Genomic DNA, 25,259 nt, shown 5'->3' on the forward strand with positions numbered 1-25,259 from the left:
GCATTCCTAGACTTGCAAAAAGCCTTTGACAAAGTACCACACAGAAAACTACTAAAAAAACTGGAACACATAGGAGGAATACAGGGAAACCTACTAAAATGGATAGAGGACTTTCTGACTGGTAGAAAGATGAGAGTAGTGCTCAGAGAAAAATATTCAGACTGGAAAGAGGTGATCAGTGGAGTACCGCAAGGATCTGTGCTGGCACCAATAATGTTTGCTATCTATATGAATGACATGGATGAGGACGTGAACTGCTACATGAGCTTCTTTGCCGATGACGCCAAACTGCTAAGGAAAATAGAAACTGATGAGGACTGTGAAGCACTGCAAGAAGACCTAAATAGGGTATGGAACTGGAGTCAGAAATGGGAAGTGGACTTTAATACTAAGAAGTGTAGCATAATGGAGTTTGGAAAAAGCAAAAACAGAATATCAGGAAAATATACAATTGGAACCAAAGAAGTAAAGAAAGTAGGATCCGAAAAAGATTTGGGAGTAATTATCACGAACGACTTGTCCTATGATATACAGATTAACAAAATTGTCGGGGAGACTTACAATTTGCTAAGATCAATAAAAGTGGCGTTTACATACTTGGACGAAGACATGATGAAAAAAATATTGGTTACATTGATAAGGCCTAGATTAGAGTATGCAGCGACATTGTGGTCCCCCAGTACCAAAAAGAATATAAAGAAAATAGAAAGAATCCAAAGAGCAGCTACAAAAATGGCACCTGCACTTGCAAACCTATCATACAAAGAGAGATTGGCTAAACTGGAGTTACCGACACTGGAGCAAAGAAGAGAGAGAGGTGACCTATTGACCATCTACAGAATCATGAAAGGCACAGAGGTACTCGATAGTGAGAACTTACTTAACTGGGACAAAAGAAACACAAGAGGACATGGAAAGAAAATAAAAAAACATAGCTATAGAAGAGAACTGAAGAAAAACAGTTTTCCTCATAGAGTTTTGGACACTTGGAACAAACTGGACAATGAAATAGTATGCGCAAAAACCATTCATGAGTTTAAAAACAAACTAGACACTGCAAGATACAAAGGCGGGACAACACGAGCATAGCTCCCCTTCCCGCAAAATACAACTAGGTAAAGGTAAATACAAAAATGTATGGATAAAAAAAAGAAATGAGCGATGAAGAAAAAGAAAAGGAACTTAGAAATGAAGCAAATGAAAAAAGAACAGACTTTTTTTTTTTTTTTTTTTTTAAAGTGGTGGACCTGAGGCTGAGAAAATGGTATATCAAGAGAAAGGAAGCAAAGCAGACAGAAAAAGATGAGAAAGAAAACAAATTGAAGTTAGCCTATACCAACATAAATGGAATGATTTCAGGACTGAATGAACTAAATGACTATCTGGCATTAGAAAAACCAGACATAATGGGAATAGTAGAAACTAAATTAAAAAGTAATCTACCACCAAATACTGTGGGACAAGGTCTATTCAACTGTTGGATGAAGAATAGAAAGGAACAACAGGGAGGGGGAGTACTATTTTTGACTAGGAAAGACTTAAATGTGACAAATATAACAGAAGAAAAGAACAATGTAGAATCAATTATGATAAAAGTTGAAAGCACCCACATGAAAAGTAGAAAATTTGTAGTAGTGTATGTACCCCCCAAAACACAGTCCTGGACAGAAAACAATCATTCCAAATTGTTGGAAGATAATAAGTATGAACTGACTAGTATACTGAAGGAAAGAGGAAATACTGTATAGTAATTATGGGTGTTTTTAATTCAAAAGAAATATGTTGGGAAGAAATGACAGTAAAGGGTGAAGAAGATATCTGGGGCAACATGCTGCTCGACATGACCATTGAATACACAATGACTCAGTGGATAAAGGAAAATACCAGATACAGAAACAATGAGGAACCATCAAGACTGGATTTAATACTTTCGTCAGAACCTGAAATTGCGGACAGAATAGATTACAAAACAATAGGAAAGAGTGACCATGTACTAATAGAATTTAAACTATAAGAACAAATAGACCTAAGAAGAAATGAGAAACAGAATAGGAAGACCAATGTACAACAAAATGAATTTTGAGAAACTTAAAAAATTCTTTCGTAATGCAAACTGGAAAAAATTCCTAAAGGAAGAAACAAGGATGGAAGAGAAATGGAATATACTAAAAGAATTTTATAATGAGGGTGTAAACAAATATATACCTCAAAAGCAAGAAAGAGTATACATAAAGAACTAGTACAACAAAGCCTGGAAAAAATGGGGGGGAAAAATGAGCAAATGGCAAACATACATCAAACTAAGAAACGATTATGTAAAAATATGCAGAGATGAAAAGAGAAACTATGAAAAAGATATAATAGAAAAATGCAAAGAACAACCTAAACTATGAAAACCCTTGATGTCAGAAAATCGCATGGTCCAGATGGAATTGCAAATTGGATACTGAAAGAATGCGTAGAGGAGTTAATGGATAAAATAAACAATATAATCAAATGCTCACTCAAAGAAGGAAAGGTACCACAAGACTGGAAAAATGCAAATATTTTACAAATATATAAAGGAGGAAACAAGGAAAATCCAACTAACTACAGACCAGTCTCCTAACAGGCACAATAGCAAAAATATGTGAAAAAGTTATCAAAAGTAGATGGGTTAAACATCTGGAAGAAAAAACTATACTGAATCCAAATCTGTTTGGATTTAGGCAAGGAAGATCATGTACAACAAACCTGATCTGCTTCTATTCGAGACTAATAGAAATAATACAAGAGAGGGATGGATGTGCAGACTGTGCCTATCTAGACCTACAAAAAGCATTTGATAAAGTACCACACAAGAAATTAATAAGAAAAATAGAATCAATAGGTGGCATCGCAGGTAAATTATTGGAATGGATGGAAGACTTCCTGACTGGGAGAAGAATGAGGATAGTAATTAGAAATAAGAAGTGATAAGTGGTGTCCCGCAAGAATAGATGGGCAAAACACCTGGAAGAAAACAATATAGTAAACCTGAGACAATTTAGGTTCAGACAGGGAAGATCATGTGCTATAAATTTAATCTGTTTCTACTCAAGATTAATAGATATATTACAAGAAAGGAATTGATGGGCTGATTGTGCTTTCCTTAACTTACAAAAAGCCTTTGATAAAGTACCACACAAAAAATTATTAAAAAAAAAGAAAATGAAAACATAGGGATACAAGTTCACCTACTAAACTGGATGGAGGATTTCCTGCATGGTAGAAAAATGAGAGTAGTGTTCAGGTTGGGAGGAGGGGATTAGTGGAGTTCCACAGGGAGCTGTATTGGCTCCAATAATGTTCACTATTTATGTTACATGAGCTTCTATGCAGACGATTTTAAATTGTTGAGGAAAGTGAAAATTGAAACTGACTGTGAATCACTACAGAGAGATGTACACAAGGCTTGGAAATGGAGTCAGAAGTGGGAAGTAGACTTTAATATTAAGAAATGTAGCATAATGGAGTTTGGAAAAAGTAAAAAAGAATATCAAGACAATATACAATTGGAACAAGGGAAGTAAAAAAAAGTGGGATCTGAAAAAGACCTAGAAGTAATTATCTCAAACGACTTGTCCTGATAAACAAATAAACATAATTGTTGGAGAAAACAAATAAACATAATTGTTGGAGAATCGTATAACTTGCTAAGATCAATAAAAGTGATGTTTACTTATTTGGACGAAGAAATTATTTTAAAAATATATTAGTCACACTAATAAGGCCTAGATTGGAGTATGCTGCAACATTATGATTACCCAGTACCAAAAAGAATATAAAGAAAATTGAAAGAATCCAGAGAGCAACCACAAAAATGGCCCCAACACTTTCTTCAAACTTGTCATATGAGGAGAGACTTTCTAAATTGAAGTTACCGACTTTGGAACAAAGAAGAGAGTCAACCTACTGACCATCTACAGAATCATGAAAGGCAAGGAAATACTTGATAGAGAGGACTTACTAAATTGGGACAAGAAAAACACAAGAGGACATGGAAAAAAAAAATCAAAAAGGATAGTTATAGAAGAGATCTGAAAAAAAAGTTTTCCACACAGAGTTGGGGACACTTGTAACAAGCTGGATGAAACAATAGTGTGTGCAAAAATCATACACAAATTTAAGAACAAACTAGACACTGCGAGATACAAAGGCGGGACACCATGATCATAGCTCCCCTTCCTGTAAGATACAGCTTGATAAATACCTAAAAACTTTTCCTCAATTACTTGTTCAGTTATCCTCTTAATACTCTGAGCACCAAATGATAATAACTGTCATTTCAAAAGTTTTGCAAACTGGAAGCCAGAGCCCCCCTCTGTAGCTTATAATAGTTTTTGGGTCTCAATATAGACCTCTGGAAAGAATCTTTGGACTGTTTTCTCTATTGTATTAGTGTGGATTTGCTTCTTTGTCACCAGCTAACCAGAGGAGGAAGGGAGCACTTTCATTGTCTATATCTTTACATGGAAATTGGGAGAGAAATAATCAAAGTTGATAGAAAGAAAGATCTTGGACTTGGTTTGGAGAGCAAGTGCCAGCAACTTGAAACTACACCTCCAATCGTAGTGATAGGTTCTCAAGATGAATAGTGGGGAGATGGTTCTCTCTGCTATTCATCTTGGGGTGTTTGGTCCCTCCCTATCATGGGTTGCAGGTAGTGCCATGACTGAGATGTGCACTGAATGGCAGAAATCAAACTTTGCCTTTATAGTAGTATTGTTTTTCCTCAACCCACCTCTGATTATCTTCTCCAGTTATTCCTACAATGCTTTTAAGTGACACTATATACCAAGAGCTTTTTCCCCCTACAAGGGAGGTAGCCAAGTCAAAGGCATATACCTACTCCCACCCATTGCACTCCCCTCCACCACCCTTTTCTCCCTCTCATCTTAGCTCCTCCTGGTTGATGGGTCATTTAAGTGACACAAATCACTTATTTAATGGGTCTATTCAATTTCTCTTCTAGCATTTAGTTACAGTTCCCCTTTTTGTCCATCACTACAAAATATTTTTGCAATGTAACAGTATTGAGTGGATTAGAAAAAAAACGAGACATGACATGAATTAACAAATAAGTGTTCTGTATTAGAATATATTGTATTTATAACTATGTATCCCAGTTTGTCATCAGTAATATTTGATAACTTATTTCCAATTTTAGTGACTGTTGGACAAGATTTGGCAAGCAACTTGGTGATGAAGTGTGGAATGCTGTAAATGATGTGTTTGACCACATGCCAGTAGCTGCTGTTGTTGATGAAAAGGTATGATGTTTATCACACAGTAATTGATATTAACTAGTTATAATTTTTATATACTATATATAATATGTAACTTTGGTCTTAATCTAGGGACCAATAATGAGTATCTACTTGTGCTGGTACCACAAGACAGATATAAGAGCAAATAATTTCACTGCTACCATCTTCAGATTCCATCAACAGGCACACCTGTCTGAAAGTGCAGTACTTGGTCTCCAGATCTTCCACTTTCTCCTCTCTCTCACCTCTCTCATCTCTCTCTCTAGATAAAATTGAATATAAGACATCAATTGGGAAGGGTGACCACATACTAATTGAGCTCAAACTAAAAGAGGAAATTTATTTGGGAAGAAATGAGAAACACAGAAAAGGAAGACTAATGTATAACAAAACAGGTTTTGGGAAAATCAGAAAATTCTTTCAAAAAACAAGTTGGGAAAATTTCTTTAATGAAGAAACACAGCTGGAAGAGAAATGGATGATATTAAAAGAAATCTAGAATGAAGGAGTGGATAAATATGTACCAAAATAAAAACAGGAAAAGGTGTACATTAAGTGCTGCTGGGGTGAAAGAAAACTGCCACCAAGTCTTCCCACTTGAGTTGTAAGAAGCGTCAAAAATGGGACGGGGATTAAGACTAAGCAACCTTCTCCCTGTAGCCCCAAAGGGGACATTCCTAAAAAAAGTAAAGGCATAAGAGGGTCTAGGAGGAGTTTTCCAACCAGTACCCTAAGGTTTGAGTCTTTTGATGTGCATGGATGTGGTACAGATGTGAGTGAAAGGGAAGAGATAGGCAGTATGTTTGCGAGAAGAAAGATGGATGTGTTGGCATTGAGTGAAACTAAATTGAGAGGGGTAAGTGTGAGTTTGGGAGTGTAGTTGAGAGGTTCTCAGGAGTGAAGAGAGGACAAGAGAAGGGGTGGCTATACTAGTAAGTGAAGAGATAGGTAAGTGCGTAGTGGAGTGGAAGGAGGTTTCTTCAAGGTTAATATGGATGAAGGTGAAAGTGGGAAGGGAGATGTGGGTTTTTGTAAGTGCATATGGGCCTGGTAGTGAGAAGATTGTAGAGGAAAGGGAGTTTATTTTTTTATAGAATTAAATGAGTGCATAGAGGGATTAGGGAGAAATGTCAATGTAGTGGTATTGGGAGACCTTAATGCTAGGGTAGGACCCATCTTCATATCTCTCAACATTTAGTTTGTTCTTAAATTCTTGTATGGTTTTTGCACATATTATTTTTTTGTCCAATTTGTTCCAGACATGTATCACTCTGTGTGGAAAACTATTCTTTTTCATATCTCTTCTATAACTATCCTTTTTTAGTTTCCTTTCATATCCTCTTGTTTTTCTTTTATCCCACTTTAATAAATCTTCTCTGTCAAGACTTCCATATCTTTCATGATTCTATAAATGGCCAGTAGATCTCCTCTTTCTCTTCTTTGTTCCAGTGTTGTTAGTTCCAGTTTAGACAATCTTTGTTTGTATGTCAATTTTGAAAGTGATGCCATCTTTGTTGTTGCTCTTTGGATTCTTTCTAATTTCTGTATATTTTCTTTTTTATTGGGTGACCATAGTGTCGCAGTGTATGCCAATCTTGGTCTTATCAGTGTGACTAATATTTTCTTTATCATTTCCTCATCCATGTAGTTAAAGGCCACCTTTATTGTTTTTAGTAGATTGTAGGTTTCTCCAACTATTTTGTTTGTATACTTGTCTGGTGACATGTCTTTGTTAATAATTACTCCTAGGACTTTTTTGGAGCTCTTTATTTCTTTTGTACCAACCTTATATTGCCCTGATATTCTATTTTTACTTTTTCCAAACTCCATTATACTGCATTTCTTGATGTTCAAGTTCACTTCTCACTTTTGGCTCCATTTCCAGACTTTGTCCAGATCTCTCTGAAGTGATTCACAGTCTTTCTCTGTACTTGTTTTCTTTAATAGTTTGCATCATTGGCAAAGAAGTTCATATAACATTCAACAACATCCATGTCATTTATATATATGCCAAACATTATTGAAGTCAACACAGAACCCTGTGGGACTCCACTTATCATCACTTCCCAGGTAGAGTATTTGTCCCTGACTACAACCCTCATTTTTCTCCCATTCAAGAAATCTTCCATCCATTTCATTAACTTTCCTTGTACACCTGTTGTTTCGAGTTTTCTTGTTAGTTTTTTTTTTTTTTTATATACTTTATCAAATGGCTTTTGTAAATCTAGAAAAGCACAATCAGCCCATCCATCCCTTTCTATGTCTATTAACCTTGAATAAAAACAAATCAAGTTGGTTGCACAAGATCTTCCTTGTCTAAAGGCAAATCATTTTGGATTTATTATCAATCTTATTTTCTTCTAGATGTTTAATCCATCTACTTTTGATAACTTTTTCACATATTTTAGCTATTGTGATTGTAAGGGAGACTGGTCTATATTTTGTTGGGTCTTCCTTATCTCCCCCTTTATATATTGGTATGATATTTGCATTTTTTCCAATCTTATGGTACCTTTCCTTCCTTGAATGAGCAATCTTTTATTTTATATACAGTCAAACCTCAGTTCTTGAATGTCTCTGAACTCAAATAAATTGGTTTTCAAACGAAAAATTTGAGCTGGAAATAACTCTGTTTTCAAACAAAATTTCAGTTTTTGAATGATGCTGACACATGGCCACTGACGAAACGTAAACAGTTCTCTGTTGACCACCGAGCTGAATAGTTGCACTGTGCTTTTGTTATCAATTTTATTGCATTCAGCATTTATTTTTCCTACACTGGGCCACAGTCATGGCTCCAAAGAAAGCAAAAAGTGATACTGGTCAGGGATGAAGAAAAGCGAGAAAAACAATCGAAGTGAAGAAAGAAATTATCGCAAAACACGAAAATGGCATTCGTGTATCTGATCTTGCCGTGCAGTACAGTATGGCAAAGTCTACAATTTGCACTATTCTCAAGAATAAAGAAGTGATAAAGTCAGCCGATGTCGCAAAAGGAGCGACTGCCATTAGTAAACAAAGACCACAAATACTTGAGGAAGTGGAAAAGTTGTTGCTTGTTTATAAAAGTGAGAAACAGTTAGCAGGTGATTGTATCTGAAGCATTTATATGTGAAAATGCATTAGCAATTTACAATGATCTAGTAAAGAAAAGCCCTGGATGATTTTGTATTTAAAGTGGAGGATGGTTTGAAAAATTTAAGAACAGAAGTGAAATTCACAGTGTAGTTAGACATGGTGAGGTGGCAAGTTCAAACAAGGAAATGGCAGAAAATTTTGTGGTTGAGTTCTGTGACTTTATAAAGAAAGAAGGTTTTCTCTCCCAACAGGTATTTAATGCTGATGAAACCGGATTATTCTGGAAAAAATTGCCAAAAAGAACATATATCACTAAGGAAAAATTGCTGCCTGGGCACAAGCCAATGAAAGACAGATGCACTCTTCTGCTGTACGGTAATGCAAGTGGTGATTTCAAGGTCAAACCATTGCTAGTGTATCATTCTGATAATCCAAGAGTTTTCAAAAGAAATAATGTTATGAAAAGTAAATTGCCTGTAATGTGGTGAGCTGATACGAAGGCTTGGGTGACAAGACAATTTTTTACAGAATGGATTCATGAGGTTTTTGCCCCAAGTGTTAGAAAATACTTACAAGAAAAAAATTGCCAATAAAAGGCATTCTTGTGCTGGATAATGCTCCTGGTCACCCTCCAGGTTTGGAGGATGACTTAGTTGGTGAGTCTGATTTTATTAAGGTCAAATTCCTGCCACCTAACACAACACCTCTAATCCAACCTATGGATCAACAGGTCATAGCTAACTTTAAGAAACATTACACTAAAGCCGTGTTTCGTGAGTGTTTGAGAGAATTTTGGAAAGACCATTTCAATATACTCAATTGTGTTAATTTTATTGATAATGCATGGAACCAAGTGAGTACTAGAATCATGTATTCAACATGGCGAAACCTTTGGCCAGGCTGTGTACCAGAGAGAGACTTTGAGGGGTTTGAAACTGCTGGATCTACTGCTGCTGTCAAGGACAATGCTATTGTTGAAGAGATTGTTTCTATGGGAAAAAGATTGGGCTTGGATGTTGACAGTGAAGATATTGAAGTATTGTGGAAAACCACAATACTGAGCTTACCACTGAAGATCTTGTACACCTTCAAAATGAACAGCAAAAGAAATTGGCTGAGAAACAGTCTTCTGAGGAGGAGGAAAGAATTGAAGATATGTCAAGTTCTTTAATCAAAGAAATTTGTGCTAAATGGGGTGATGTTCAATTTTTTTTTAGAAAAATACCACCATGGTAGCACATAGAGCAGTAAATCTTTTCAATTACAATGTCATGTCACATTTCAGAAAAAAAAATTACAGTGCAGGCTAAAACAAACATTGGAAAGGTTTTTAGTGAAAGAAAAAAGGAAAGAAATCCAAGAGAAAGATTTATAGCCAAAGAGAAGAGAAAAAACACCCAAACAAGAATCACCAGAAGTTTTTATGGAAGGGGATTCCCCTTCCAAGCAATAACTCACCCCTTTCCCTCCTACACCTCCATCCACCTATGCCATCACATTGCAGCCAAACAGGTACAGTACATACATAATAACTATACAGTGTTGCTTTGTCATTAAATTCACTTCTTGCATTTTTTTGTTTGATTTACACCTTTATGTTTTACTTATATATAAAGTGTAATTAGGTAAATAACATTGGGTAACAGCCAAAAAATCGTCAGGGGTTTCTCAGCTGATTTAGACTAATTTTGGTGTTCTGAGTCCGAATATCACATTGGTTTTGCTCAATCAGGTCAATTTTTTGAGATACAGCCATAGGCCTACCTGACGAGCTATACATATGATAATTTGAAGGGTTTTGAGTTCAATCCTATTTTTCTTGAAGAATATAGCGAATTATTCATATATAAATGGTTGCTTCTGGTGTGTTTCTGTTTGAAATTGACTAATTGACTTATTTCTTTCTTTTCAGGGTATTGATATGGCTTCGGCGCGACGGTCATGCAGGAATAATCCTGACATTTTCTGCTACATTTGCGGAGAATACACGCTGTCAATGCACAGGAAGAGCATCACAAGCTTTGTGAAGCGCGCATGCCAGGCTTACTTTCAAGTCAAGCTGGGTGACCAAGATAAGTCCTGGACACCGCACACGGTGTGCATGACGTGCGTGGAATACCTCCGACGGTGGACGAAGGGCACGAAAACTTCACTGAAGTTTGGGATTCCGATGGTTTGGAGGGAGCCGTCTGACCATGAATCGGATTGTTACTTCTGCGCCATCAATACTACTGGCATCAACCGGAAGAATCGGAGCAGCCTCCAGTACCCCGACCTTCCATCTGCCCGCCGTCCAGTTGCTCACTGCGAAGAACTTCCTGTACCAGCGTGCAGAGAGCTTCCTGACAGCGACGACAAGGCCACCACTGCATATGAGGGAGGAGATACAGAAGAAGAGTATGAAACACAAGATGGTCTGCAGCCCTTTTCACAATGTGAGCTTAATGATCTGGTTCGGGATCTCAGCTTGTCGAAGACTTCCGCCGAGCTGTTGGCCTCCAGACTCAAAGAGAAAAATCTACTCGGCGAGGACGCGCGTATCACGTTCTTTCGTAGAAGGCATCAGGACTACATGGGCTACTTCTGCCAGGAGGAAGACCTCGTGTACTGCCGAGATGTCGCCGGTCTTCTTGTTAAACTCGGCGCTCCTCAATATGATTCGAGAGATTGGCGACTCTTCATAGACAGTAGCAAGCGCTCTTTGAAGAGTGTGCTCATCCACAATGGGAACGAGTTCGCCTCAATTCCTCTTGCGCACTCCACAACTCTCAAAGAGAAATATGAAGCAGTCAAGTATGTGCTCGACAAAATCCAATATGAGCAGCACCAATGGCTCATCTGCGTCGACCTTAAGATGGTGAACTTTCTACTTGGTCAGCAGTCCGGGTACACAAAGTACCCATGCTTTATATGTAAGTGGGACAGTCGAGACAGAGCCCAGCACTATGTGAAGAAAGAGTGGCCGGCACGAGAGCAGTTAGTAACCGTGGGGCGAGCAACATCATAAACGAACCTCTTGTTGACCGGAGAAAAAGATTTTGTTCCCACCGCGCTTCACATCAAGCTTGGTTTAATGAATCAGTTCACGCGTGCTCTGGACAAGTATGGGAGGTGCTTCATCTTCCTGTTGCGAGCGTTCCCTGGAGTGACCATTGAGAAGCTGAAGGCCGGCATTTTCGATGGCCGACAGATACGGCATCTCATCAAGGACACAGAGTTCGAAAACTCCATGAACACGCTAGAGTGCGCCGCCTGGAGGTCGTTTGTGCAGGTGGTGAACAACTTCCTGGGGAACAAGAAGGCAGCAAACCACGCCACACTCATCAACAGCATGATAAAGAACTTCCAAAACCTCGGGTGTTTGATGAGTATAAAGATGCATTTCCTGTTCTCACACATGGAGAAGTTTCCTGAAAACCTTGGTGCGGTCAGCGACGAGCAGGGAGAAAGGTTCCATCAGGACATGCGTCAAATGGAGGAGAGGTACCAGGGGGGGTGGGACGCAGTCATACTCGCGGACTACTGCTGGTCGCTGAAGAGAGACAACCCAGCAGCTGCTCACACATGGAATTCGAGGAAACGGCGATTTACGCCGTGAACTCCGAACTTTTGTGTCACGTAACGCTCATGTACATGTATTAAGCTTATCAAATGTAATCGAGTATATAAAAAATGAATGAATTTGGATACGTTGACTTTTATTTCCCCAGGAAAACGGAAAAACCGAATTTTTATAATCCGCAGAAATTGGGTTTTTGGACGAAAAATCGTTTTTTTCTTAAATGTCTGTAGCGAACAATCCTGACCTGATTGAGAAAAACCAAGGGCATTTTCGGACTCAGAGCATCACAATTAGTCTAATTCCGCTGGAAAACCCTGGACGATTTAAAAAAAAAAAAAATATTTACCCAGTGTAATCATTCATCTGGTGCTTGGGAACAAATCAATCTCTTTTACATTATTTGTAATGGAAAAATATGATTTGGTTTTCGAACAGTTCAGTTTTAGAACATTTTTGGAACGAATTATGTTTGAAAACTGAGGTTTGACGGTCTCTTATACGCTAGTTCCTCTATACATTCTTTTAGTATCCAATTTGCAGTTCCATCTGGACCGTGTGATTTTCTGATATCAAGGTTTGTTATTTGGTCCCTTATTTTTGTATTACATTTATTTATTTCATTGGGGGAGATCTTTCTACCTTTTCTTCTTGCCATTTATGTGCATTTTGTATTGTGAATACAGACTTAAAATGTTTGTTCATAACCTCCGCCATTTCTACATCTACCGTATTTTAACTAAATATTTTAACCAAAATGAGGGTTGCAACCTATCTACTCAACATTAATGAGGGACAGCACTACTCTGTCACCAAAGTCACAACAGTTGGTGATTTCAATGTGACAGCGACATAGAATCTAAGTGGTGTTCACACAATATCCCTCGGAAAGCTTTTCAAGCCTTTTGTATGCATAAAATATATATATATCAAAGGTTCCTACTGACTCTCTGCTTTAACCTGAACTATTGCTGCTAGAAAATCATATATCAATTACAATGAAATCATAAAATATTCTCTTCTCCAACTTTTGTATATTTTATGGTGTTTATAAGAAATGCGACCTTGACCCTTTGTTTACCATACATTACCGTACATCACCTGTTTCACTCATGGCTGTGTTTCAATGATATGTGCACAAATTAGGTTTTCGTAGCATAATGTAATATAACTTAGATAAACTTCTGATTTTCCTAATAAAAAACTATTATTTTTGTAAACTTCCATTAGGTCTACTGTGCTGTTAGATCTATGGTAGATCATGGGGAGTTTTAGGCCTAATAACTGTAAACCCTAATCATGAGTACTGGTAAGAGAAAGAGCTATGAAGTAGGTTTTAAGCTGAAAGTGGTGGATTACACAGAAGAACATGGAAACAGATCTGCAGAAAGGGAGTTTGGGGTTTCAGAAAAGGTAGTGAGGGGATGGAGAAAGCAGAAAGATCAGCTTAAAGAAATGCCGAAATCCAAGAGAGCAGCAAGGTTTTCAGTATCTCCATACCAAAGTCTTGAAAAAGAATTGTTTGGGTTGTAGACCTTAGAAATAATGGCCTTATTGTGAATAGACTTTCAATAAGAACCAAAGCCCTTCAGCTAGCACCGAAATATCATTTTACACAATTTAAATCTTTGGCAGGGTGGTGTACAAGGTTCATGAATAGATTTGGATTGACACTATGGCAAAAAACTCATATTGCTCAAAAACTGCCAAAAGACATTGAGCAAAAAGTTAATAATTTTGCAAAATTTGTTCTGAAGGAGCGTAAAATGTTTTATTTTTCCCTAGGAAATATTGGAAACATGGATGAAACTCCCATGTATTTTGATATGCCGGGAAACACTACTATAGACAGAGTGGGAAGTAAAACTGTTACAGTAAAAACTACAGGACATGAAAAGCAGCATTTTACTGTTGTGCTAGCCCGCCAAGCTGATGGAAAAAAGCTTCGTGCAATGGTTATCTTCAAAAGGAATAATATGCCAAAGGAGTCTTTTCCACCAGTAAGGGATGGATGTATGAAAACCTAACAAAAGTTTGGTTGGATGAAGTGTGGATGAAAAGGCTAGGGGCCTTGCTCAAACCCAGAAGTCTTCTAGTCTGGGACGTGTTTAAGTCACATTGCTAGGAGTCTGTCAAAACTAAGCTGAAGGAATACCGCACAAGGCAAATAGTCATTCCAGGTGGTTGCACTTCTGTTCTGCAGCCACTTGATGTTTCAGTAAATAAACCTTTCAAGACTTACATTTGGAAATTGTGGACATCTTGGATGATATCTGGTGAAAAGGAATTTACTAAAGGTGGTGCACTGAAAAGACCTGGATTGAGTTTAATTGTAGAATGGGTGAAAGAAGCCTGGGGCAGTATTCCTGAAGAACTAATTATCAAGTCCTTCAAAAAATGTTGCATCTCAAATGCCATGGATGGAAGTGAAGATGACATGTTATATGAGGATTTGGTTGCTTCAACTTCAAGCACAGATGAGATATTAAATGAGGATTTGGTAGCTTCAACTACAAGCACAAATGAGGATGAAGATGAATCTAACATAGGTGATGATGAGCTGAATGACTACTATGAAATGACCAATGATGTGTTAATTGATGAACAAATGATAAGATTGTTTGAAAGTGATGATGACAGTGAAAAAGAATTTTCCAGATTTGACAGTGATGGTGACAGTGAAAAATAACTTGAGGGATACAGTTCTGATGAAGTACCAGGGTATAGGCCAAAAGGGGAGCTACCCTTGTGGTGTCCCACCTTTGTGTATCTCGCAGTGTCTAGTTTGCTCTTAAACTCATGAATGTTTTTTGTGTACACTATTTTTTTGTCCAGTTTATTCCAATTGTCCACAACTCTATGTGGAAAACTGTTTTTCTTCAGATCTCTTCTGTAGCTATGTTTTTTTTTTATTTTATTTCCATGTCTTCTTGTGTTTCTCTTGTCCCAGTTTAACAAGTCCTGTATATCGAGTATTTCTGTGCCCTTGATGATTCTATAGATCAGTGGTTCTCAACCAGGGGGAAATTTCCCCCAGGGGGGAAATTTGGATGTTTCAGGGGGAAAATTCTAGTCTGGAATTAAAATTCTGGAAATTATCAGAAAATAATTAGAAAATACACTCAAACCTCGGCATGGAAGCCGATCACAAATCGTTGCTATTTCATACTCAGGTGAGGTGGTTCTCGAAGGGAAACATGTTGCAGCGAGTCCTGGAATTGTTTGATGAGGTGGTAGCCTTCCTTCGGGCCCAAGAGGATGTTGTGCTTCTGGAGGAGTTGGAGGGTGAGTTTTTCCGTGTGCAGCTGTCCTACTTGTCCGATATTTTCAGTGCATTGAACGAGCTCAACAGGAAACTGCAGGGCAAAGGAATCAACATTCTTTTTCAGTCGGACAAGATCAGAGCTTTCGTGGTAAACTGGAACTGTGGAAGAAAAGAGCGGGGTGTGGAAGTTTTTCCTCATTCCTCGCTCTCAACGAATGTGTGGAGGATATGGAGGATGGTCTGCCTGATCCAATAGCCGAGGATATCAAACAACACCTCGAAGGCTTGGAGAAAGAATTCAAGTATTACTTCCCGGGGATCAAAAACGAGAGCAACGAGAACAAGCTTATCAGAGACCCATTTCAGAGGAACGTTGATGATGTGCCAGACGCGTGGCAGGAAGAGTTCCTGGACTTGAAAAACAACTCTGCAGCGAAGGATGCCTTCCAGAATATGGAACTGGAAGAGTTTTGGACCCAAGTCCGAGGAACCTACCCGCTTCTTGCGACCAATGCTCTGCAGACATTGGTCCAGTTTTCTTCCACCGACCTGTGTGAGACAGGATTTTCGGCACTGGTACACCTCAAAACAGGCACGCAACAAGTTGGAAGTGGAGGCGGATCTTCGATGTGTGCTCTCCATAACTCCCCCAGACATTGAAGGACTCGTGATAGGCAAACAATGCCAGAAGTCACACTAAAATGCTGTGTTAGTGTTAGTGTTCTTATTCAATACAATTTGATGTTAGCTGTGTTAGTGCATTTGAAAAATAAACTACTAAATAGTCTCTGTGTGTTTTAACTGTTCTTTCTCTCATACATATGAAGGGGGAAATCTGGATGGTTGAATTGGGTGCAGGGGGAAATGACAGAAAATAGGTTGGGAACCACTGCTATAGATGGTCAGTAGGTCACCTCTCTCTCTTCTTTGCTCCAGAGTCGGTAACTCCAGTTTAGCCAATCTCTCCTCATATGACAAGTTTGCAAGTGCAGGTGCCATTTTTGTAGCTGCTCTCTGGATTCTTTCTATTTTCTATATGTTCTTTTTGGTACTGGGTGACCACAATGTATCCACATATTGTAGTCTAGGCCTTATCAGTGTGACCAATATTTTTTTTAATAAATTCTATCTCCAACCTTATTTCTATACTTTCATCTCTCACTCATCTGGATTCCTCTCTCTCATCAAATACATCACCTAGGCTCATGTCCCCATCACAAGTCTCCTTACTCCTGGCCATAGCTCTGGTTACTACACAAGCTGGATGAATCCTTTAGATACTTCCATCATTTGTGGTCTCTATGCTACTCTCTTTGATTGCATTCATTCTGCCTCTGCTTACAAACTGACTCTCTATGGCTGGAACCTCTCTTCCATTCCCCGTAGTCATTGCATATATCCTTCCAAAGTTCAGCATTTAAAACATCTCTTATAGAGTATAATTTGCCGGAGTTTGGGGACCATTGTACATTCATATTCTCACTTATCATACTTTCAAGGGGGTTAGGAACCATTCTTGGCTCTGGGACCACTTTGTCTCCAGCTAAATCATTATCCAACAACATCTCTACACCATTTATGGGAAGTTCTTCACTGACTCCCACTTTCACATTACCACTAACATAGCCAGTATCACTACATCACCTAGTGCAATAGAACATTTAATCCAACACCCAAACCTCTCACTCTAGCCTCCACACCTGTATAGGAACTCTCGGTCCACTCCAGTGTCTCTCTGAGGACTAGACTTTGGTTTGCTCCAGTGCCCCTCCGGATTTTAATTTGTTTCTTAGATCCATTGGGTAAAGAAATTGTTCCCTTGGTAATGAATGGTTGGAAACTCCCAATACTCTGCTCCTTCACCCTCACCTTAGATTCCACACCTAAACTCTCCTATGTTTCCTCCCATGCAACAGTTAAACCAGCAGATTTGGGTACTTTTCTACACTGAAATTTGACATGGCCCATTTCTCCGCACCATAACACCTCACCTGTGACCTATCCTGCTTATTCAAATAACCAATGGAATTCTGCTGATGCCTCACAGAGTTATTCCAGGATGGGCTACCGGGTTTGTTTCTAATTTGATTCTGTGGAGCATAGTTAAACTATGTTCTATGATGATTGTAGTGATCTTGTTTGGCATCTGAGTCCTTTCTTTTATAATTCTTTTCATAACTGCAACCTATATCGTTCAAAAGAAACAATATAGATTTGATATATCTAGACTTTGCAAAAGCTTTTGATACCGTCCCACACAAAAGACTAACTAAATTAGCTTCGCATGGAATAAGTGGTAGCCTATTAAGTTGGACTAGTAATTGGTTGAATGATCGAAAGCAGAGAGTTGTTTTAAATGAAAAAACTTCTAGATGGAAAAATGTCACAAGTGGAGTTCCTTAGGGTTCCGTTCTTGGGCCACTTCTATTCATAGTATATATAAATGATATAGACCATGGACTAAAATCTACTGTTTCCAAATTTGCTGATGATACAAAACTGCAGAATGACAAATGATCACTTAAACCAATTAGATATTCAAGAAGATTTAGATAAATTACAGCAATGATCTGAAAAGTGGCTAATGAAATGCAAAGTAATGCACATAGGTAAAAATAACAGTAAGTACGATTACAAGTTATTTGGAAATTCGTTTACAAAAGTGGATAGTGAAAAAGATCTCGGTGTAATTATCAGTAACGATCTCAGATCATCCAAGCAGTGTATTTCAGCCTCTGAGAAAGCAAATAAGATTCTAGGACTGATTGCACGATATTTTGATTTCAAAAGTCCATCATTCACAAGCTATACAAATCGTTAGTTCGTCCACATTTGGAATATGCTGTTTCTGTATGGTCACTGAATCTCATTAAAGACATTGACAGACTGGAAAAAGTACAACAGAGCCACAAAACTGATTCCAAATATCAAAAATGAATCATACAAAAATTGACTAAAACATATGAATCTGTTTTCCCTAAAAAAGCGTTGACTCAGAGGTGACTTGATACAGGTCTTTAAGATTCTAAAGGGAATTGACATCAAAAATGAAATTTTTTTCACATTGAATGAGAATCAGACAAGAAACGATGGTCTCAAACTGTCCGGAAATAGGTTCAATTTGGAAGTAGGTAGAAACAACTTTGCCAACCGTGTAGTTAATGAATGGAATAAACTTCCTGCACAGGTAGTGCAATGTAGTTCAGTTCGAAGCTTTAAGAATCATTTAGATAAACACCAAAGCAATATGCTGTAATGATTATAATTTATTTTATATATTTGTTTTTGTTTTGTTATCATTTGTCTTTGATTTTAATTTATTATTAGTTATATGTCAATTTATTATTATTTACTATTTACCTGCATGTTTATTATTTACAAAGGATTACAAAGGTGGAGCATGCCGACAGGAGACCTTTTGATCCATATCTAGGTCGGATGCAAAAAAAAAAAAAAAAAAAAATCATATTATATTGGAAAAGGATCTGTTTTCCTCATCCAAACAAATAATTCTTACTATAGTTAAACTAATTCAAAAGAGAAAGTTGATCTTACCTTCTTCTTGATAATTTAGATGTAAATTTTAGAAAAGGCGGATTTTCGAGAGACCGGTTTTAACTCGGCCGAGTTATACTTACGTCCCTTTCGCCCTTTTAAGTTTATCCGTTATTTTCAATTATGTAATTTTATTCTTTAAAGAGAGGTTTCTCTTTACAGTTGGGAGTGAATGTTCCTCCGAAATTGATCTTCTGTAGTTTCAGTTGACACAAATTCTAAGCGTCTTAACTTGACGAAAACTATTATTTGAGTGAATCCGGTCGCAGGCCACACGCAATATCTATTATTTTCGCGACCATTGTTTACTTTTCACCGACCAGAATTTTCGGTATTTAATTCAAATGTTTAAATTTTTCAATAGACTACAAATTATCAGTAGCAATTGATCATTAACATTATTAATTATTCAGATTTTATCCAATAATTTAAATATACATAATTTATTACTTTAATGAAATTAAACTTCTAGAGTTCAATAAACGAGTTCAATATGACGTCACCTTTTACGTAATTTCTAATAATTAATAATAAATTAAAACTATAATAATGTAAAAATAACAAATAAAATACAGAAATAAATGCATAGGTATAGTTGAATAACAAACAAAAAGGTAAATAGTAAATGATTATAAATTTACATATAACTAATAATAAATGAAAATCAGACAGACAAATTATAACAAAACAAAAACAAATAATATAACATAAATTATAATCATTACAGCATCTTACTTAGGTATTTATCTAAATGATTCTTAAAGCTTCGAACTGAACTACATTGCACTACCTGTGCAGGAAGTTTATTCCATTCATTAACTACACGGTTGGCAAAGTTGTTTCTACCTACTTCCAAACTATACCTATGCATTTATTTTTTTTTATTTGTTATTTACATTATAGTTTTTATTTATTATTATTATTAATTTTTTTTTTTCTTTTTTTTCATCCGACCTAGATATGGATCAAAAGGTCTCCTGTCGGCATGCTCCGGCTTTGTAATCCTTTGTAATCCTTTATTCCACCCTGCTTGTAGTTCACTTGCTCAGTATGTATTCTATGAACTACAGCTAATTGATTGGCTAACCTTGCTGCTTCCATCAAATTCTTAATTTGGTTTTTGCAAATTTCATATTTGATGTTAGGGTGAACAATATCTGTAAAGTTCTCCAACAAGATCAACTGTCTAATTTCCTTAAAAGTCTCTACTTCCTCTGACCTACACCATCGGTCAAATCTCATACCACACTCCATAGCCAATTCAAGGTAGGTTTGGCCATTCATTTTCTTTATGTCCCTGAATTTCCTGTACACCTCAGGGGCTAATTCTATTGTTTTGAGTGCTGCTCCCTTCACAACATCATAATCTACAGATTCCTCCACAGTTAAACATGCAAAGGCCTCCCTCACCTTTCTTCTGAATTTTGTCTGCACCAACATTGCCCAGTCCTCCTTGTTCCACTTTCTGATTATGGCAATTTTTTTTCAAATTGGATGAAGAAGTCTTCTGCTTCCTCTATAAATTCAGGCAATTGATTAATCCTGTCATCTTTTTTTTCTGTACTACTTTTTACCACTGTCCTAGCCCCAATCTCTAATTCCTTTAGTTTCACCTCCTTGTCTGCCTGAATCTTTTCTCTCTGAGTGTATTAGGGATGGAATGGGAGGGAATGTTTTTTATGCCTTTGTTTTTTTGGCTACCTCCCATGTAAGGGGAAAAAAGCCTTTGGTGTATGTATGTATGTATGTAACTTCAGTTCAAATTCTAATCTTAATTTTTCAAGTGCCTCTCACTTGACTGTACTTCCTCTCCTAACTTAGAGGTTTCATCAGCTGCCTCAATCACTCTCATCTCAACTAGTGCCTGAATGAGTTTCCTTTGTATATCTTCCTTTTTGGTACACTTTAAAGATATCTTAAACACAGATGCTAATTGGTGCATCTCATCTACTGAACACTGATACAAATGGTGAATGTCCATACTTTGCAGGAATTCTTCTACCTTCTATGCCATTTTGATTTCACATAACTCAGATTCATTAGCTTGTGACATGCCTCAATTTTCCTTTGATGGATATTAACTACCATATGGTACCATTCAATCCTTGGATGAGACATTCAGATCCCAGATGGGCCCCCATTTTGTTACGTCTTCATTACCTCCAATTACCTAGAATAATTAGATTAATAAGAGATCAAGGAGGAAAATACTTAACCTTTGTGGCATTGCCTCATCTCCTAAGGGTGATTGAACAAATTTTATATTAACCAACAGTCACTGAGGATAGAACAAACAGATATTCATATAAAAATATATCTATTAGATCTTAATTTTATTATAGCAGTGACATTCTCTCATTAGATACACAACATAATTTTCTAACACAGATAATCCTTCAAGTTCAGAATACTAGGACAAATGTTTTTTATTAACTTAAACCTCTCTTATGTAATCTACGTGCATGTAGTATGGAATGGATATCACATATCAATCAAATCTTTAATACAAGAAGGCAATTACTACTCGACATAATAACATAAAGTCCAGATTTACATACCTTATATCTATGCTCACTCTCTGATACAATGGATTTAACTCCTCTTTTGATTTTGTAATGGGTCCACTTCCCAAGGAGTAGTGTATCTATTTACCTAGTTGTATTTTGCGGGAAGGGGAGCTATACTCGTGGTGTCCCGCCATTGTATCTCGCAGTGTCTAGTTTGCTTTTAAACTCATGAATGGTTTTTGCGCATACTATTTCATTATCCAGTTTGTTCCAAGTGTCCAAAACTCTATGTGGAAAACAGTTTTTCTTCAGTTCTCTTCTGTAGCTATGTTTTTTTATTTTCTTTCCATGTCCTCTTGTGTTTCTCTTGTCCCAGTAAAGTAAGTCCTCTCTATCAAGTATCTCTGTGCCTTTCATGATTCTGTAGATGGTCAATAGGTCACCTCTCTTCTTTGCTCCAGTGTCGGTAACTCCAGTTTAGCCAATCTCTCCTCGTATGATAGGTTTGCAAGTGTAGGTGCCATTTTTGTAGCTGCTGTTTGGATTCTTTCTATTTTCTCTATATTCTTTTTGGTACTGGGGGACCACAATGGTGCCACATACTCTAGTCTAGGCCTTATCAATGTAACCAATATTTTTTTTATCATGTCTTCGTCCAAGTATGCAAATGCCACTTTTATTGATCTTAGCAAGTTGTAAGTCCCTGACAATTTTGTTAATCTGTTTATCATAGGACAAGTCGTTTGTGATAATTACTCCCAAATCTTTTTCGGATCCTACTTTCTTTACTTCCTTGGTTCCAATTGTATATTTTCCTGATATTCTGTTTTTGCTTTTTCCAAACTCCTTTATGCTACACTTCTTAGTATTAAAGTCCACTTCCCATTTCTGACTCCAGTTCCATACCCTATTCAGGTCTTCTTGGAGTGCTTCACAGTCCTTATCAGTTTCTACTTTCCTTAACAGTTTGGCGTCATCAGCAAAGAAGCTCATGTAACAGTTCATGTCTTCGTCCATGTCATTCATATAGATAGCAAACATTATTGGTGCCATTACAAATCCTTGCGGTACTCCACTGATCACTTCTTTCCAATCTGAATATTTTTCTCTGAGCACTACTCTCATCTTTCTACCAGTCAGGAAGTCCTCCATCCATTTTAGTAGGTTCCCTTGTATTCCTCCTATGTGCTCCAGTTTTTTTTTGTAATTTTCTGTGTGGTACTTTGTCAAAGGCTTTTTGCAAGTCTAGGAATGCACAATCAGCCCATCCATTTCTTTCTTGCACTATGTCTATTAGTCTTGAGTAGAAGCATATTAAGTTAGTGTAAGGATGGTCTTTTGCCAGTGCTGCCCATTTCCAGTACTTTGCAATTTTTGGTACTGAACTTCATTTCCCATTCTTGGCTGCATGCAAAAATAGACTCTAATGCGTTTTCGATTTAACACAAGTTAATTCTTAAGGAATTTTTTTTTAAATAACACAATTTGAATTTGGCGGTAAGAGCACTGAGAGAGAGGGCCTCTGTGCGGTCAGTCTCCCGCGCTCTGTTTTGATCTCAGTTTGAAGCTAGCCCACACTGTATTTACCTAGTTGTATTTTACGGGAAGGGGAGCTATGCTCGTGGTGTCCCGTCTTCATATCTCATTTTATCTAAACTGTTTTTAAATTCATGAATTGTTTTTGCACACACCACTTTTTCGTCCAACTTGTTCCAGATGTCTATTACTCTGTGGGGAAAGCTGTTCTTTTTCAGGTCCCTTCTATAACTGTCTTTCTTGATTTTCTTTCCATGTCCTCTTGTATTTCTACTATCACATTTGATTAGATCCTCTCTAATAAATAGTTATCAAGTCTCCTCTCTCTCTTCTTTGTTCTAATGTCTGTAGTTCAAGTTTTGTTAGTCTCTCTTCATATGATAGTTCTGAGAGTGTTGGTGCCAATTTTGTAATTGCTCTTTGTATTCTTTCAAGTTTTGTTATACATTTTTTTGTACGAGTGGAAGTGTCTGTGTTAAAGGTAAGGACCATGATAAAAGTCATAAAAGCCTGAAAAATTATCACAGAGAAATGAATAATTCAGTTAGAGATTATAAACTCATGTTCTGTTCTACACCAAAACAAAAAAAGAAAATGGTGTTACCAACCCACAATTAATGGTAAACTAATTTTTAAATGTATGGACCGTGATTACAAGTCATAAAGGCTTGAAAAATTGTTACAGAGAAATGAATGATTTAGTTAGAGATTGTAAACTCGCATTTTCTGTTCTACACCAAAACAAAATAGAGAACAGTGTCACCAACCCACAATGCCTTGGTGGATTAAAAAGTGTTATGAGAAATAGACATCTGGGAATGGATGCTAAGAGGAGGTTATATGAAGGAGTGATTGTGCCAACAGCAATGTACGGAGCAGAAACATGGAACATGAGAGAGGAAGAGAGAAGGAGTTTGAATGTGTTTGAGATGAAATGTCTGAGAAGTATGATAGGGGTTACTAGGCTAGATAGAGTGAGAAATGAGGAGGTGAGGAGGAGAATAGGGGTGGAAAGGGAGCTGGGAGATAGGGTTGAAGAAAGAGTATTAGGATGGTTTGGACACATGGAAAGAATGAGTGAAGAAAGATTAGTAAAAGAAGTGAGGAAGGCGGAGGTGGAAGGAGTGAATATGAGGCGGCGTCCTAGGATGAGATGGATGGATGGGTTGAAAGGGGCTTTACGAAAGAGAGGAATGTCTGTTGAGGAAGGACGGGAGAGGACAGAAGATAGGGGTGAATGGAGAGGGGTTGTGTGTAGATGAGGCTGTGATGCATGAGGGGGAGTGAGTGTGGGATGGGGGGGTGAGGAAGTATGTATGAGAAAAAATTTGACGCAGCCCGAAAGGATTTCTCCCTGTCTTCTCCTTTCCTGCATGAGGGGACGGAGGGGGGGGGGGTCGCCGAACTTATGAAGCGCCCTTGTTGTGGATGTGGTGTGTCTTGCGACACTGCTTCTGACCCAGGACAGTGGACAGGATGCAGGGATGACCTGTCATCCAGGAGGTGCCAAGATAGGAGGGAGAGAGGAGGGTGGAGGGGAGTGGAATATATGGGAAATGAAATGGGTGGGAGTGATTTCTATACCTTTTTCTTTTTGGCTACCCCCCGTGTAAGGGGGGAAAAGCCTTTGGTATATGTATGTATGTAATTTTTAACGACAAGTGCCCGGGAGTTAGAGGAAGAGGTGAATGATGTGGAGAGTGGGTGGTGACGAGTGCACACATAAATAACTGTGTACTACAAATAAATACAAAGAATGTGTGTTTTTGTTGTTTATGTAACCTACAAATGTATTAATAATGTGTTTGTTCAAGTTCAGAGTAACAAAATCCCAAAATAGACAAGACTTTCCCAGTGTCCAGAAACCAAACCCCCCCCTATTACCATTATTTCTTATGGGGAAAATATGTTTAACTAATGCGATTTTGATTAATACGACATCTACAGGAACGTAACCCTTGCATTAATTGAGAGATGACTGTATATATATATATATATATATTTACCTATTTACCTAGTTGTATTTTGCGGGAGAAGAACCATGCTCGTAGAGACCCGCAGTTGTATCTTTCTGCATACAGTTCTTTCTTAAAATCATGTATAGATTTAGCACTCACTGTTTTTTCTTTCAATTTATTCCATGTATCTATTACTCTGTGTGGAAAGCTGTTCTTTTTCAGATCTCTTCTGTAACTGTCCTTCTTAAGTTTCTTCTTGTGTCCTCTTGTGTTTCTTCAGTTTCATTTAAGTAGATCATCCCTATCAAGGATTTCCATCCCTTTCATAATTCTGTAGATAGTTATTAAATTGCCTCTTTTGCTTCGTTGCTCCAGAGTTAGTAAGTTTAGTTTGTCCAATCTTTGTTCATATGTCAACTTGCTATATGTATTTACCTAGTTGTATTTTATGGAAAGGGGAGCTATGCTCATGGTGTCCCATCTCCATATCTCATTTTATCTAGACTGTTTTTA

General features: G+C 37.5%; 1 protein-coding gene across 6 annotated transcripts in view; it reads left to right on the forward strand.

The window, feature by feature from the left end:
- Positions 1 to 25,259, forward strand: part of LOC143040217 (uncharacterized) — a 225,905-nt gene that overhangs the window by 176,006 nt on the left and 24,640 nt on the right. For all 6 annotated transcript variants that reach the window (XM_076210907.1, XM_076210905.1, XM_076210906.1 and 3 more), the window contains exon 15: positions 5,189 to 5,291. In XM_076210907.1, coding sequence (XP_076067022.1) covers positions 5,189 to 5,291 — 103 coding nt within the window. The remainder of the gene's footprint in view (positions 1 to 5,188; positions 5,292 to 25,259) is intronic.

This window comes from Oratosquilla oratoria, chromosome 28, assembly GCF_046742065.1.
Source record: "Oratosquilla oratoria isolate Oo_2021 chromosome 28, ASM4674206v1, whole genome shotgun sequence".
In the NCBI taxonomy this organism is placed as follows: Eukaryota; Metazoa; Arthropoda; class Malacostraca; order Stomatopoda; family Squillidae; genus Oratosquilla; species Oratosquilla oratoria.